Here is a 17,418-nt window from a genome sequence, read left to right on the forward strand (position 1 = left end):
CACACACACACACACACACACACACACGCGCACACACACACACACACACACACACACACACACACACACACACACACACACGCGAAGCATCATACCACCGTACATATAATTTTTTTCAAGAAATAAAAACTTTGTGTGAATTATTCACCCCTCAGTCTAGAGACATGGTGCTTGCTGCCGCGCGAGCCGAGAAAATTTTCCCTCCTTATCTTTGCTGCGCTGGCCGCAAAACCCCTCCGCGCGGAGGTGTTTACAGACACATCGTACGCAGGGTGCCCTAACATTTTTGTTTTTGCTGCATAGATTAAAACTCACCCATTCAAGACAAACCCCAAAACAAAAAGAAAGATCCAAACAAACTAAAAGAAAAAGCATAGCACAATAAATCCAACGTCTTTCTTTTGTAAACAAATACGCAAAACTATATTCCCATAAACATCAGTCAAAGTGTACAGAGAATACCATATGGTAGAAGAATTTTGTTGTCAGATTAGAAATCGTTGACATTTACCCCTCTGAAAACATAACAAATAATTGGCTTTCATAATGAACGCTTTGCAAAAAGTCAAAATAATTGTCTCTCCAGTTTGTTCTCGGTTTGTGTGTGTGTGCGTGTGTACGGAAAAAAAAGACATAAGGAAGGAAGGGTAAAACCGAAGAAGAAAAACACAGAAAAGGGATAAGGCAAAACAAAAAAAAAGAGAAGCGAATAAATTAGCTGGAGTTAGTTATAGCGTATAGCAAATGTTTAAGGGAGAGATATAGTAACGACCAGCCCCGTGTTCTGCGCACAGGCCATTAAGTTTGTTCTGTCAACAGTAAGAAGAAACTGAAGCAGCGAACACACAGAAGTGGTATGTGACACCGCGGCAATATCTACGAGTTTCATTAACGGTGCAACCCTATAGCACTTCATTTCGTTTCCTTTTTACATGTTTGTTTTCTGTAAATGCCACTCCCTGGTATCTTCTTTTCTTTTAAGACAATGTCCTTCCCATGAAAACAGTTCCGTTCACCAACTGAGATCTGGCCAGGCATTAACATGGGATACGAACATCCTTCCGCTTGAACAAATACCAGAATTCAACATCCTGACTGCTTCTTGTGCAGAGTAGGTATTTTGTTGAAGAATCAAATTCGCAGACTGACTACAGATGGTTATGATATGATATGTTGACAGACTGGTACTTAGGCTGTTGAGCCTTTGTCTGATCTTTTGATCAGTTGCTATCCTAGCCTAACTTTGAGCTAGGTAACCTACACGATTTTTTGACCGTGGCCTATTCTATCAACTTTTTCTTGGCTGGTGGGAATTTGTAGTGAGAGGCATACTGACATTTGGGCTATACATATAGTCTTTCAGTGCATTGTCCAAGCGATTTTTGAAACTGTTCATTGTCGGCGCTTCTACCACATTCTTGTCCAAGGAGTTCCATGTGTCTATGATTCTGTTCGTGAAGAAAGATTGTCGGAGAGCTGTTCTGCATTGTTTCTTCTTGAGCTTGAACTGATGTCCACGGGTATTACACAGGCTATTCAGCTCCAGTGGGTTCTTGCAATCGTAGTATCCATGCATGAATTTGTATGCTTCAATCATGTCTCCCCGGATACGCCTATAGCACATGCTTGGAACTTTCAAGACTCTCAAACGCTCTTCGTAACTCAAGGTCTTCAACCCTGGGATACACCTCGTGGCTCTTCTTAACACACTTTCAATCAGATTTCTATATGATTTAATCCACAATATCTTGATTGTGGAAAAGAGACACAGTCTAATTCTATACACAGACTAAGTCCTTTTTCTTAAGTGAAAGGAATTTCCTCGCCTAACAGACTGTTTAAAATCGTGCCAAGAACTGGGATTTTATTATCTCAAGTAAAAGCCTGGAAAAAAAACACAATAATGGCGGATATGATCGTTCACATGGTGTTGAACTATAACTATCTTATGGAGACCACCCCAAAAGTACAGTGACTCCATTTCCCTGTCGGCGTTGCTGGTCCAACGTCATAACATGTAAGCACAGACTGTTGATGTATTTCTTTTTCCTGTCTGTCCACTTTCATCCACACAAATTGTATAATGTCCAAACGTCAGCACTAGACAGGTCGAGAGGAAGGAAAATGTACACATAGACAAACATTATATGATATGATATGATGATGATATGATATGTTGACAGACTGGTACTTAGGCTGTTGAGCCTTTGATCTTTTGATCAGTTGCTATCCTAGCCTAACTTTGGGCTAGGTAACCTACACGATCTTTTATAGCTGCTAGTCCAATCATGGAGATGTTGCCAATTAAAGTTGAACTTTTACCTTAGCCATTTCTTGCAAGGATCGCTTTTACGAGTAGTCCGATTCACAATCTAGAGCCTCCTTATTTTTCCAAATTTAACTTGCATAATATAATCCATGCTTGACACACGAACCAGTATTTAAATTCCTTAACACTGGTGACAGCTTCAACACGATTTAATGATAGTAATCGTGAACCTAGCACAGAGATAGCAAAATGAGGGCACACAGGCTTCAGTATAGGCATGGCTGAATAAACCCTAAACCCCTAAGCTGCAAAAACCGAATTCATAATTGGACCGCAGATCTTTAAAGAACGTTTTCTCTAGTGCTACAAGTTACTGTTACCACGTAGGTTTGACACTAACGTATAGTTCCTAAAGGGACTCCTGTACAGAGCAAGCAATGAAAACGGAAAGGATTTACTTTGTTCAGGCTAGTATTGCTTGTTCATATATAATGAGCTGGGCGCTACAACCACTTATGTATAAAATCCATTCTCTCTATTTCTAGCATAATGGTTACATTTTTCAGGATGTTAAAAAACCCACTTGTATTTAATTAAGGTGCACAGAGTATTTACTGAAGATAGAGATTGCTGTAAGGCGTTGAGAGAATATGCAGGCAATACATATTTCACCGGCTGATATTAAAACTGATCATTTTGCAGAAATCCATCAACAACGCACGCATTCACATCAATAGATGATGTGATGGCGTGCAGGATAAAATTATCATTCAGTTGAAACTACTTGCACTGCCTTGGCTAATACGCAATGTGTGCGTGTATCACACACACACACACACACAAACACACTCCACACACGCACGCACGCACACGCACACAATCACACACACGCATGCCCTAAGGTTCTTTTTTGTGCAGCGTCGCATACATTTCATTCTGATTATCATAATTTAACTTGTGTCGATGCGGCAGGCTTCCAGCTGTTTGTGACTAATGTTATGTGATGCATTTATTATTTGCCTATGTGCGTGTTTACGTTCTCTGTTGGCAGTTTTGTGTCCTTATGTGCTCAAACTTAAAACGAAAAGTATACACATTATAATCACACAAGCAAAAAATATATATCGCAGCATGTTGTTTTTAAGTTGTATCATTTCGATGTGCTTTTTACGAGTCTGTCAATGAATATGTTGTTTTGGGCTCGGACTCTTTTTGCGTGCTATTATTGTTATTAAAAAAAACATGTTGTCCCTCCATTACAGAATATTTGTGTTATCAGTCAGAGAGAGAGAGAGAGAGAGAGACAGACAGACAGACAGACAGACAGACAGAGACAGAGAGACCGAGACACAGCAAGACTGCGTGTGTTTGTTTCTGTGTAATTATGTGAGCTGTGTGTGTGTGTGTGTGTTAGTTTGTATATGTGTGTGTGTATGTTGGTATGTGCGTGTGTGTGTGTGTGTGTGTGTATTAGTGTGTGAGCAGGCACACTTGAATGCATAAAAAGTCAGACACTCGTTATCATGTCCATTTTGCTCTTGTTCTGTCATAAAGTTTACAATCTCTCTCCTTCACATAGTGGATATTAATTATGCCGTTTGGTATTTAGCTAACATTGTACAGTACTTTTGTTGCGCACGTTATTCTGTAAATAATCATCACAAGAGGGATCACTGATCCATAAAGCGATTACAAATTTCGTCATCTAGTCCCTCTCTTTCATTCTTTCTCTCAATCAGCCGACAAAACAAACAAAACTGCCACATTTGATATGAACTGGATGTTCAGAAAATGATCTTTGAGATGAAATCAACATATCATTAAAGACAAGGTCAAATAACATAAAATGCAGCCATCAAAGCAAAGAAAACACACTCCAGCAAAAAAAAATGTAAAAGCAGTACAGAAACCACATCTTAAACTTCATCACGACATCCAACAGTCTGTTGTGTGTTTCTGGGATCATGATCTTTTTACATTTCAATTTCTTTCTATCTTGTTTTAATATTTTCTTGTTCTTTTTATTGGGATTGAGGAGTAGAAGATGTGGGTGTGTGGATATAAGATTGTGATACAAGCAGTATGAGTGATGCCCCTTTGCAAGCAGCATGTGTGTCCTTGAACTGCACTTCAACTTTGGTAAAACTCATATGTGAACATCACTCATCCTTCTAACAAGCAAAGGGTGAAGGTTAAAAGCTCTTCTAAAGTTTGAAATTTTTCAATTAACTTTAAAAACTGACATTTCCAACACTGTTTTGAAGCTTCCTTCTCGTTTGGCTGAAAAAAAGGTGTAGACAGGTTTATGCATAGTTACAAAAAGGCCATACATGCCAAACTTTGATTAGAAAAAAAAGAATAAAATAAAAGAACTCTACACAGAAAAATCCCAGGCCCACCAAAGTTCAAATAATCCGCAATATGTACAGAAAGTTGGCATATTGATTTTTTCATATGTACCGACATTGTGTTTCAAAGCATTATAGACAATTCAAAGTTAAAACTTAGGTGTGCACAATGAAATGAAAACGTGGGGTTTTTTTTTTCACACAACATTAAATGACCAATCTGAACCATCACAATACTGTAAAGTTCTGTCAGTTCAATAGAGCAAAAAAAACCAAAAAATACAAATAAAAACAATTTACGATTTGAATAGTGAACGACACACAAGCAGCACACTACCAACTGTACACATTCACACAAGTACACCTACAAGCACCCAGATAACACAGGAAGCTTATTTCCATATCTATTTACAATGGCAAAGACGGAGCACTATATATTTCATACACAAAATAAATAATGTACAGCACTCGCACAAGCTGTTTCTGTGAAGAATAAAATAAAATTAAAAAAGCTTCAATGGATAAAACAAAAAGAGTAAAAACAACAAATATCAAACTACAGTACCAACCAGCTTGAAACACTCAACACTCAAAGATTCATGCCCAACACAAACAATCATCAAAAAACATTTAGACTTTACAATCTCATTTACTCAGGAAAATATACAAAGCAGTCAAGACACTACTTAGCTTAAAAACACCGGTGTGGGTCTTGTTTCAGCGTTGTATTTATTACAAGTGTTTTGCCAATAATGACATTGATTAGGACACAATACTGCTCGTTTAAAACATATTACACAAGTACATGTACAGCGGTACCTGCCATGAACACCCTTGGGACCAGCTAAACGTGTCCCTACACTGCAGGTGGCCTGTCATTTTTCTTTCTTTATTTGGTGTTTAACGTCGTTTTCAACCACGAAGGTTATATCGCGACGGGGAAAGGGGGGAGATGGGATAGAGCCACTTGTTAATTGTTTCTTGTTCACAAAAGCACTAATCAAAAATTTGCTCCAGGGGCTTGCAACGTACTAGTACAATGTATTACCTTACTGGGAGAATGCAAGTTTCCAGTACAAAGGACTTAACATTTCTTACATACTGCTTGACTAAAATCTTTACAAAAATGGACTATATTCTATACAAGGAACACTTAACAAGGGTAAAAAGAGAAACAGAATCCGTTAGTCGCCTCTTACGACATGCTGGGGAGCATCGGGTAAATTCTTCCCCCTAACCCGCGGGGGGGTGTGGCCTGTCATGACAGGTATTTTTTTGTAGAGATAAGAGACAAAGGGACCCCAGAATGTGTCCTTTGAGGGAGGTGTCCTCTCATCAGAGGGGCCCCACATCGCAGGTACCACTGTACAACCAAAATGAGTGTAGAATTCAAATGGGAAGTGTCTATCACAAGCTGCTAAACCTTGACATTATCCTTTCAATTGAAATCATCAGCGCTAATTGTATTCCCCATAAGCGTATACCTATGTGATTCACATCACTTTACTGTGCTGGAAATGATTCTGAGTTGTAAAATAAAACATTCACAGCATTCAGAAAGCTACATCTCTTAATACTCAACACAATCACAAGTGGCTGAGATTAAGACATTGAATATCTGAAGTAAAGACTGAAATCATCTGATACCTTAAACTTGCAGGTCTTTCAAAAATAGTTTCTGAGTTACACAATGAAACTAAAGAAACCCTCATGAAAGTGTTGTTTTTTTGTCGTAGTTTTTTGATTGTACAAATTGCCAGAATCCAGCAAATCCATCCCCACTCCCAGTTTGGCCATGAACTCCTCTCTAATTCCCTCTCTAAACCCCTAACAATCCCTCCCACCCCCAACCCCCCTCCCCCGCTGTCCGGGTAGCTTCATATGCCCTCACTGCTTTTCTTTGCAACCTGTATCAATACAACTTACACCACTTGAACACAGAACCAGATGTCCCAATGATTTTGATTCCCAGTTGCATCCTTACCCATGTCAGTATCATTCATTTCAAAGACAAGATTGTTTACACGATCTCAGCACTGCAATAACTAATCCCTTCCTTCTCATCTCTAAAATAACCATGCTAAGAATCTTAGTCCACCTTTAATGCCTCATTAGATACTTCAATGTCCCTCTCAACATACCCTAATCAATAAATAAAACAATCACAGACCAAAGCAATACAAGTTTTTCTCACCAAACTCCTGAGTGAACCATGACACCTTGTTCTAATTTCTTCAGAGAAAAATGTCTTTTTTGATTAACTGATCAATAGTAATCCATTGAAAGGGTTCCTCCAGTTCAATAAACTCAACGGGGCGGGGATGTAGCTCAGTCGGTAGCGCGCTGGATTTGTATCCAGTTGGCTGCTGTCAGCGTGAGTTCGTCCCCACGTTCGGCGAGATTTATTTCTCAGAGTCAACTTTGTGTGCAGACTCTCCTCGGTGTCCGAACACCCCCCGTGTGTACACGCAAGCACAAGACCAAGTGCGCACGAAAAAGATCCTGTAATCCATGTCAGAGTTCGGTGGGTTATAGAAACACGAAAATACCCAGCATGCTTCCTCCGAAAGCGGCGTATGGCTGCCTAAATGGCGGGGTAAAAACGGTCATACACGTAAAAGCCGTTGGAGTTTCAGCCCATAAACAAACAAACAAACAAATAAACTCAACAATGAGTCTTCCCCATCTCAACATTTTATCCAGCAGGAGTTTCCAGAAGTTTCACAATCAACAGAACAAACTCAAAGACAGCTTGTGTAAAAAAAAGAACAAGAAAGTTGTGTGTTCACCACATGTGAATAATAAAGCCAAAGTATTTTCAAGAGTTCCATTTTACATCAGGAGTGACAGACTCTGTCACCCTTATTTGGGGGTCTTTTTCCCACAGTGTGTGTGTGTGTGTGTGTGTGTGTGTGTGTGTGTGTGTGTGTGTGTGTGTGTATGTGTGTGTGTGTGTGAGTGTGTGTGTGTGTGTGTGTGTGCGTGTGTGCGTGTGTGTGTGTGTGTGTGTGTGTGTGTGTGTGTGTGTGTGTGCATGTGCATGCACGCAGGTGCGTAATGCGTGCATAAGTGATACATGCATGGGTAATGTGTGTGTGTGTGTGTGCCCATGCGCGCAAGTCCATTATCTATGGAAAAAGATGGATTTGGGAGCTAAACCATGAGTTTCACATCGGAGTCAAGGAGTGACCTGATGTTGCAGATGAACATCTGTGTGTTTGTCTGAGTGTGTCTTTTTGTGTGCTGGGGAAAAGGAAGTTCTTTGTTTGTCTTTGTTTAGTATCTTATTTCATCTTATTTATTTTTGTTTTTGTGTGCATGGGTTTTTTGTTGTTATTTTGTTCAGTTTTTATTTTAATTTCATTTCTTATTCTAGTTTGTGATTCTTTTTTTTTTTTGAAGAAGGGAAATGTAAGGTCTAGTCCATGAGCTCGACATCCGAGTCGAGGGGTCCCTCAGCGTTGCGTGTGAGCATGTAGTTGTCCATGTCGATGGAGCGGCAGTGGTGGATGGCGTAGCGTAGTCGCTCGGCCATCACCTCAATACTGCTGTACATGGGCAGGCGTAGCTGGAAGAAGCACGTCTGGGACGTGGGCAGGGAGTCCAGACCCTGGGGCAACAAACAGGTGCAGAAATACGGTCAATATACAGTGGAACCCCCCTTATAAGACTGCCTCCCTAGCTTTTAAGCCCTGTTTTTTTTCAGATTTTCTGTTCATAACCTCAATAAATTTGATTTTCTCAGATGTTTAAAAGCCTTAAAAGGGGGGTTCCACTGTATAGGCATTCACTGCAAGTAAAGAACATGTAATGTACACTAGCAAGTTTTCATCTGCAACAGACAGATGGTTTGAACGTTGGTTTAATATGCTTGTTTGACAGAATGCAACGGCCCCCTCAACCTCCTCCTATGCTATTACCTACCCCCCTCATTCCCCCCCCCCCCCCCCATCCCCCCCTCTTCCTTTCCTCCCCTCCCTCCAACATCTCGGTGTCTCCACCCTCACAACACTCACCCTGTCGGACGTCATGATCTGGAAGCGTTGAGTGATGTCAGCGGGGTTGGAGGGCAGACGTGTGCGACCGGAGATGAACCTGAGGAACTGGATGCGCTCCTCATTGGTGAAGTCCTCCAGAATGGTCCAGAACCACTTGATCAGCACGTGGTTCTCATCCATCCCACGATACCTGCACATGGTTGCACAAATAAGTTCACAATAATACATACTAATAACAATACCTAATATTTTTAGAGCGCATGATACATTGCATGGTTAATCCCTGCTCAAAGCGCTGTACAATCACATAACACAAAGCATAACATTGTTTACAGTTAAATCATACGTATCAATTAAAAATTACATTGCACGACATGCACAACATGGAGTCTGTTTCCATACAGTGGAACCCCCCTTTTGAGACTCCCAATTTAAGGCTTCCTCCATTTGAAGACTCAGTGTATTCTCAGACTTTCTGTTCATAACCTCTGTAACCTTAACCCCATTTTAAGACTCCCTTCTTTGCAAAACCTGATTTTTTAAGAGTTCTTCTAAGATTTCTTGAGGTCGTAAAAAGGGGGTTCCACTGCAGTTCTCTGTTGCATCAGGAGTATAAAAACTCTGTCAGAAACTTTTTGGAGCAATTTAATTGTACCATGATCAAACCATGATCCAGTACCAATTGGGATGTTTGTTCCTCTTGGTTCAGATCTTTATTTTCTGCCGGCTTGCTGCCTGCCACAACTCTGAGATCAAACCGCCAGAAGAGTGTCTTTGGGCACAGTAACATGCATACGGTGGTTGTAAAGGTAAGTCAAGGTAATTAGCTGTAGTAGCCCTTGCTGATGGGCTGGACCACTGGACATGACATCGACAAGGATAGCTTGGCCAAACAAGACTTTCTGGCAAAAAGACATACGCTTTTTTTCACAGAACCTGAACCTGCTGCTTACACCCTTAAACCATAGGCGGCTGCGCATCGCCAAGGAAATAACAAAGAAACCATTTCTCACTCCAAGGGATGTAAGTCTATATGTGGCAGATTTTTTTGCCCAAAACATGAATTACTTCCCATGCTTTGTGTCCCAGGTCCATTTATTTGTACACAAAGTGAAAGAGCAAAACAATGTCTTGGTCCCGTCTAATGTGCTCTGAACGACTCTGTGATTCATCTCCCATTGACCTCTATTCACTTCTGTTACCAATGGGTTTTAAAACTATAACGAATGACGTCGTACTCACAACAATCACTCACACTTTCAATTCCAGGTTCGCCTCACTTGTAACAATAAAAAACAAGAAGGGCAAAGCCCATACGACTCACATGCTTGACCTTGACCTTTACATGACCTTGACCTTCAGGGTCAAGGTCAAATAACTAAACCTAGCAATGACATCATACACTAAGAACTGCTTTACACATTTTTCCTACCAAAATACATGTGACCTTGACCCAAGGTCATCCAAGGTCATGCAACACAAAGCTGTTAATTCAAGACATAGGAAGTACAATGGTGCTTATTGGCTCTTTCTACCATGAGATATGGTCACTTTTAGTGGTTCACTACCTTATTTTGGTCACATTTCATAAGGGTCAAAGTGACCTTGACCTTGATCATATGTGACCAAATGTGTCTCATGATGAAAGCATAACATGTGCCCCACATAATTTTTAAGTTTGAAACAGTTATCTTCCATAGTTCAGGGTCAAGGTCACTTCAAAATATGTATACAATCCAACTTTGAAGAGCTCCTGTGACCTTGACCTTGAAGCAAGGTAAACCAAACTGGTATCAAAAGATGGGGCTTACTTTGCCCTATATATCATATATAGGTGAGGTATTCAATCTCAAAAACTTCAGAGAAAGGAAAATTTCTAAAGTAAATTTTCATTTCATTAATATACTTACCCGAATCACATATATAGCAGTTGACACCGTCTGGTATGCTAAGGTACTGAAAGCGCTACCCATCTTTAAAGTAATTAAAGGGAAGCAACCCCACACCAAAAAAGCTGGAACTAGCATATGGTAGTGAGCTACCCCCTGGGAGTTACCTCCCATTAGCTACTTCCCATCCCACGCACGTGGCTACTTCATTCCGGCTCAGAGAAAAACCGAAACAAACAGCGGGGCAGGCGGGAGGGACTTCGATATGTGATTCGGGTAAGTATATTAATGAAATGAAAATTTACTTTAGAAATTTTCCATTAAATTACATATTCTTACTCCGAATCACATATATAGCAGATAACATCAACATGGCGGTGGGCAAGAAATAAATCAAACTCACCATCACATTCTGGACAGGAACTGGCCGGCTGCTATAAGGGCAGGTAGACCGCGAGATCCATCCTGTCTGAGTGCAGCCACGTCTCGAAGATAGTAATTAATGAAAATATCTTCTGAGCGCCAGTAAGCCGTCGAGAGCACCTCGTCAAGCCGTTGCGAGCGAAGAACGGCCAAAGACGAAGACCACGCCCTAGTCTCATGGGCTCTGGCCGAGACCAGGGGAAAGGCAGGCTGAGCCCCCCCCCCACTTGTGTGACACCAACTGTAGGCTTGCCGAATAAGGGACGACACCCACCGGGCCAACGTAACTCTTGAAACGTCTTTCTCCCTTGAAGTGAGAAGAGAGATAAACAATAGCTTTTGTGAGGAGGAACGAACCGGCTGAGTCCGAGCCAAATACAGACGTAAGGCCCTAACTGGACAGTTGACCGAATCAGGGTCATCCGGAGCCAACGCGTTGGTCAAGGCCTTGACGCGAACCAACGGAGAGGCCTGCCCCGGAGCCTGATTCTTGGCCAGGAAGTCGGGACGGAAACGAAGAGATACTGAGCCGTCCGACTCGAACAAAATGTCACCTGGCAGACCCGACAGAGCGTGGACCTCGCTACCCCGTCGGGCCGTAGCCAAAAGAACCAGAAAAAGAGTCTTGCGAGTGAGATTGTAGAGACTCGACTCGCTCAAAGGCTCAAATTCCGCGGACCGCAAGAACGCTAAAACAAGGAACAGGTCCCACTTAGGAGCGGGCAAACGAGACCGGACCTCCTTGAGAGCAGCGCCCTTAATGACAGCAGCGATCACCCCCCCCACTTGAACAGATCGGCCGATCTGCTTGAGAGTAGCAGAGATCGCAGAGCGCCGGACCCTCATAGAGGAGACGGAGGCACCCTGCGAAAACATAAACGAGAGGTGGTTGGCGACCTGCATAGAGCGAGGAGCCACTGCAACCACCCCTTTAGCGGAACACCAGGAGGCCCAGGCCCTCCAGTGCGAGGCGTATACGGACGAGGTGGAAGCCCTATGGGAGCTGCCCACCAAGTCCAGCGTCGGAGAAGACGCACCAGAGCGCCTCAGTGAGTCCCGAACAACATCCACACGTGAAGCTTCAGAAGACTGGGCTCCTCGTGTGGAATGCCTGTTCGGGGCTGCACTAATTCCCCTCTTCGCAGAGAGAGAGGAATGGGAGGACCTTGGGCGAGCCGAAGCAGGTCTGGGAACCAGTCCTGCGACGGCCAGAGGGGCGCGACCAGAAGTAGAAGGGCCGGCCCCTCCAGCTCCGCCTTTCGAATTACTCGGCCGAGTAATGGGAAAGGCGGAAAGGCGTACGCCTCCAGACCCGTCCAGGGAATGTCCAGAGCGTTCACTCGCCAAGCCTGAGGGTCCGGGAATGGCGAGACGAACACCGGGAGCCTCTTCGAGAACCTGGTGGCAAACAGGTCGACGAGAGGCTTTGGGACTTGGGTCCAAAGGCGAAGCAGTGCCCCGTGAGTGACTGTCCACTCGGACTGAAGCACCCTGCCGGAGCGACTGAGAGCGTCCGCCAGAGTGTTCAGCCTCCCTGGAAGGTACCTGGCGGAGATCGAGATGCGGTGTTGGTAACACCACCTCAAGACCTCGCAGGTCCTGTCCGAGAGAGACGGGGACCGCGAGCCTCCCTGCTTGTTGATATAAGCTGCCACTGTCGTGTTGTCTGTAAACAGACGAACATGCTTGGCCTGCAGGGAGGGCAGAAACCGGGTGAGAGCTAGAGCTACTGCTTCTAGTTCCAGCCGGTTGATATGCCACTGGCTCTGTTCCACCGACCACAGACCTGACACCGTGTGTAGGTCCGTGTGAGCCCCCCACCCCAGCAAGGACGCGTCCGTGAACAGGTCCAAGTCCGGGGGAGGCAAGGCAATCGGAACCCCTCTGCACACCCACTCCGTGTCCAACCACGGGAGGGTGGTAGACTGGAACCATCCCTGGAGAGGGACGAGGACGTTCCAATCCACCCGAGTCGAGCCCACAAACGGCTTCAGAGCTGCCTGAAAAGGACGCTTGTGTACCCGACCCAGAGGGACCAACAGAGCCATGGATTCCATCTGTCCCAAGATGGAGGCAAGAGAGCGAAGGGGCGCCTGCAGGAGGGGCAAAGTCGAGCGTATCTGAGCTTGGAGCTTGTCCACCCTCTTTTGAGAGGGGCGGACAGTCCAAGCGACCGTGTCGAAGGACATCCCCAAGTAGGTGAACGTCTGCGACGGGGTCAGCTCCGACTTTGACGCGTTGATCGAGAACCCCAACGAGTGGGCTTCCCGAAGAACCGTCTGGGTATGCTGCGTGCAGCCTGCCTGGGACTGGTTCAGAACGAGCCAGTCGTCCAGGTAAACCCGCAGGCGGATACCCTGAGACCTCACCAGAGCGCCCAGCTGTCGGACCACCATGGTAAAAATCCATGGTGCGAGCGACAAACCGAAAGGGAGGGCGCGGAACTGGTAGACCTGCTCGTCCCACCGGAAACGAAGCCATTTCCGGTCGGACGGATGCACCAGGATGTGAAAGTATGCATCTGTCAGGTCTATGGAGGTCGCCCAATCTCCTGGGCGGAGAGAGTCTCTGACCTTGGCGGGCGTCTCCATCTTGAACTTTATCTCTCTCAAGAAAGTATTGAGAAAAGATAAGTCCAAGACCGGACGCCACGCCCCTGAAGCTTTGGGCACGGCGAAAAGGCGCCCGTAAAATCCCAGGGAGCTTTGGTCCAGGACCCTCTCCACTGCCCCCTTCTGCACCAGGGAGGCAACTTCCGTTTGCAGAACGGATCTTGCCTCCTGAGAGCAGGGGGGCTTGAAGCGTGGCGGATGTCGGGAAAGAGGAGCCTTCTCCTCCCGCCATAAGAGACGGAAGCCCGATCTCACAACTCCCACTATCCATTGGCTGTCTACTGAGACCATCCAATGGGTGAGTGCCCGGGAGAGGCCCCCCGCCATCACCAAAGTGGAGGGCGGGGGGGGGGTGAGACCGGGGGCGCTTCATTGGGGGTGAGGCTTGCTGTTAGAGCCGCCACGCCCCCTTCCCGACACTGTCTTCTTCTTGCCACCTCGAGAGCTCTGCTGAGCAGGCCTCTTTTGAGCAGGCTTGGGCTTGGAACTCGGCTGAGACTTCCCCTGCTGGGAAGGCTTAGCCTGCTTCGCGCCCTGTAGAGCCATGTCCAGGAACTGAGCGTCCTTGTTGGACTGAATCTCTGCCTGCCGAGCGACAAGCGCCATGTGGCCGAGCAGCGATCCCTCTACAACCGGAGACACACGTAGTGTGTCTCTGGTAGCCTGATCGGCAAACTGAGAGTTGGCAAGAAACAACTCCCTCCTTGTCAAGACCGCATGCGCGTATTGCAAAGAGGAGAGACGAGTCTGTTCCTCATTGACCTTCGCCAGGGCCGTAAGCAGGGAGGAGACATCATCCGCATTTTGCTCCTCACTGAGGGAAAAAGGGACAAGAGAGTCGGTCAACGACCGAGACAGTGCCCGCACCAGCGTCTCGGAGATGGAAGCCAGCTCCAAGAGCTGACGACCGATCTCCTCCAGGGAGATAAGAGTACCCTCCCGCACTGGCACAACCGAGTCAGACTTGACTGGTTTGACAAGCAAAGCCTGCAGCTCCTGCGTCACCGGTAAGATGGCACGCGGGAGAGCAAAGGAAGTGGTGAGGTTGCGGCTACGGACAGGGAAAGCAATCCTCTTCTGTGCAGAATGCACAAAGGAAGAGGACTGCCCTTCATCCGCAAGCCAACCACGAGCCCGTTCCGGAACCGGCCCAAAAGGTGCCAGAAGAGGGAACGGCTCAACCGGAATACCACTGCTCCGTTTGTTCGGGTGCACCAGAACTTGGGACAGGTGGTATGAGACAGACGGAGATTCCACAAACCGGAAGGAGGAAGCGTCATCCTTATCCGGCAGGAAGTCTGCCATAGCTGAAGGCGCCGCCGAAACGGAAGTAGCGGACGTCGCTACACCTTCTGCAAAATACCGCGAAGTCACCTCGGCTGCAGAGTCAAGAATGGACTTGAGCTGAGAGGAAAACACAGTACGGGTGTCTTCGCTGACCACTGACTGCAGTTCAGACTGATCCATCAGCGAAGAACGACCGTAGTCATCAACCACAGTGGCTGAAGGGTACTCTGGATGACCGGAAACCGGAAACCTGTACCCACGAACATCGTCCTGGTTTAAACCCTGCCCAGTAGGGAGAGGGTAAACCGGAACACCGTCCGAGAACGCCGGATGTGGTTGGGCGGAAGTCAAAACCTCAGCAGAGGAAAGAGACGACCGTCCGTGCTGAAGCACCGGAAGTGCAAAAGCATCACGCTGTTGTTCCCTCTCCGCCATCCAAGAGGAAGTGGACGGTAGAGGGACAGCGTGTCCGGCCGAAGCCGGAAATGCAGACACCATAACCGCCGGGGGCGGAAGCGGTGAATGCACGAACTGCGGCCGGAAGCCGTGAAGCCCGTAGGCCAGCTCATGATCCATCCCATCGCGGCTGGCATTGCGAGCAAGCGTGGGGGGACCTATGCTTCCGGCGGGAGCCGGAAGCGCAGTAACCGTAAACGGTCGCCGCTGCTGGCTAACAGAGTCCTGCTCTACAAGAGGAGGCCTGCCGCCAGCCGAAAGCAGGGAGTGACCCTGCGCACACGAACCGTTGCCCGCACGGGGCTGTCCAGGCGCTTCACGAGAGCAAGAGGACCGGTTCAACTTACTTGTAACGTCTCCACCCGAGACAGGAAGTTGAGGAGCGGAAACAGAAGAAACCTTCCCGGAAGAGAGGGACTGAGTGTCCCCCCCCGAAACCGGAACGGCAGCGCTAACTGGAGTAGACGAGCGCTGCATCTCTGTCTGTACCAGAGAGCGAATCTCCGGGATAAGAGTCTGCAAGAGAGAGGACACAATCGTCCCCTGGTCCGACGCCGACAAAGCAGAGGGCGCAGAAACAACAGTAGAACTAGCACAAACGGGGGTGCTAGAAAGCGGAGGTGAAATAGGCACTGACAAAATTGTGTTGCGTGCAGCGTCTGACACCAATACAACAGGCTTAGAGCTAGAGGACTTGGGCTTAATCTTGCCCTTAATGTCTCCTTTACCCTTACGTTTATCCTGGTCTGCCATGCTGACCAACAACAAACAAGAAACAAGCGAAAAAATTTCACAGAAAAAGTTACTGAAAACGAAAGTCCTAACGGACAGCTAAGCAGTAACTACAGCAAAATAAAAACGAACCAAGCTTGCAACACACAATGCACAAGCGTCAGTGAACACGCCACAAAATACAAGCCAGCAAAGCTAACTGTAAACAAAATGGCGAAAGCACAACAGGTTACTGACGAACAATGTCCAAAGGACAACAGACAGCAACCAACGCACAAGTTCGAAAACAGAAAAATACAGAACGAGCTCACCAAAACAGGCGCCCGCACGGGAGACAAGATGAGTTACGTGGCCGGCAGGTGAACGAAACAGCACAAGGCAGCCACAGTAGCGCACAGAAAATTCAATGACCTCTCACCAGGACAGCTGAAGTCGGAATGAAGTAGCCACGTGCGTGGGATGGGAAGTAGCTAATGGGAGGTAACTCCCAGGGGGTAGCTCACTACCATATGCTAGTTCCAGCTTTTTTGGTGTGGGGTTGCTTCCCTTTAATTACTTTAAAGATGGGTAGCGCTTTCAGTACCTTAGCATACCAGACGGTGTCAACTGCTATATATGTGATTCGGAGTAAGAATATGTAATTTAATAGCTGTTTTTAGACAACATTTATGGCCCCTGCGACCTTGACCTTGAAGCAAGGTCAAGATGCTATGTATGTTTTTTGGGGCCTTGTCATCATACACCATCTTGCCAAATTTGGTACTGATAGACTGAATAGTGTCCAAGAAATATCCAACGTTAAAGTTTTCCGGACGGACGGACGGACGACTCGGGTGAGTACATAGACTCACTTTTGCTTCGCATGTGAGTCAAAAAGGAACAGTTTAACAATTTACTCTCATACTTTACATACTTATTCAAAACAAGACATATAATTATGATCCTTCAAAATATTCAATTATTAATTCTGGTCACACAAAATAATTCTATCACTGGCCTTTACTCGCACACACATGCATATATCACTCTTTACCACATAAAGCCACGGATGCTGACGACGACGACGACAGGGTGTAACAACGATGATGGAGACGAGTGACACAGGATGAAGACAGAGACGGCGACAGTGGGCATGACGATATTTACGAGTGACAATGTAGGAAGACGGAGACGAAGACGGTGACAGTAGACAAGACGTAGACGTTAAGACACAGTCATTCTCTCATGCTCTCCGTGCTGCCGAAGAAGAATATGGCGGTGGGGGTTGTCAGACTCAGTCTTCATCGATTCCTCCCTTTGTTCTCTCTTCGGCAATTCATTCACTCTATGTTTTAACTGCTCTCATCCGTACTCTCGCAGTGACAATTCAGGTAGAAATGACCAGGGTAGCTCACCCGTCCACCA

The 17,418-nt window shown here is 46.0% G+C and overlaps 1 protein-coding gene and 1 long non-coding RNA gene across 2 annotated transcripts in view; one reads left to right on the forward strand and one right to left on the reverse strand.

The window, feature by feature from the left end:
• LOC138981470 (uncharacterized) lies at positions 1 to 3,525 on the forward strand. The gene is made up of 2 exons (XR_011460647.1): positions 1 to 1,252; positions 2,252 to 3,525. It is a non-coding gene; the product is annotated as an uncharacterized lncRNA (long non-coding RNA).
• A 262-nt stretch (positions 3,526 to 3,787) lies between these two features.
• LOC138981475 (probable E3 ubiquitin-protein ligase HERC1) overlaps positions 3,788 to 17,418 on the reverse strand; it is a 108,822-nt gene continuing 95,191 nt past the window's right edge. The window contains exons 83-84 of the mRNA XM_070354404.1: positions 8,634 to 8,805; positions 3,788 to 8,227 (exon numbers count right to left, since the gene is read on the reverse strand). Coding sequence (XP_070210505.1) covers positions 8,036 to 8,227; positions 8,634 to 8,805 — 364 coding nt within the window. The 3' untranslated portion in view covers positions 3,788 to 8,035. The remainder of the gene's footprint in view (positions 8,228 to 8,633; positions 8,806 to 17,418) is intronic.

The sequence above is a fragment of the Littorina saxatilis genome, linkage group LG1 (genome assembly GCF_037325665.1).
Source record: "Littorina saxatilis isolate snail1 linkage group LG1, US_GU_Lsax_2.0, whole genome shotgun sequence".
Classification (NCBI taxonomy): domain Eukaryota; kingdom Metazoa; phylum Mollusca; class Gastropoda; order Littorinimorpha; family Littorinidae; genus Littorina; species Littorina saxatilis.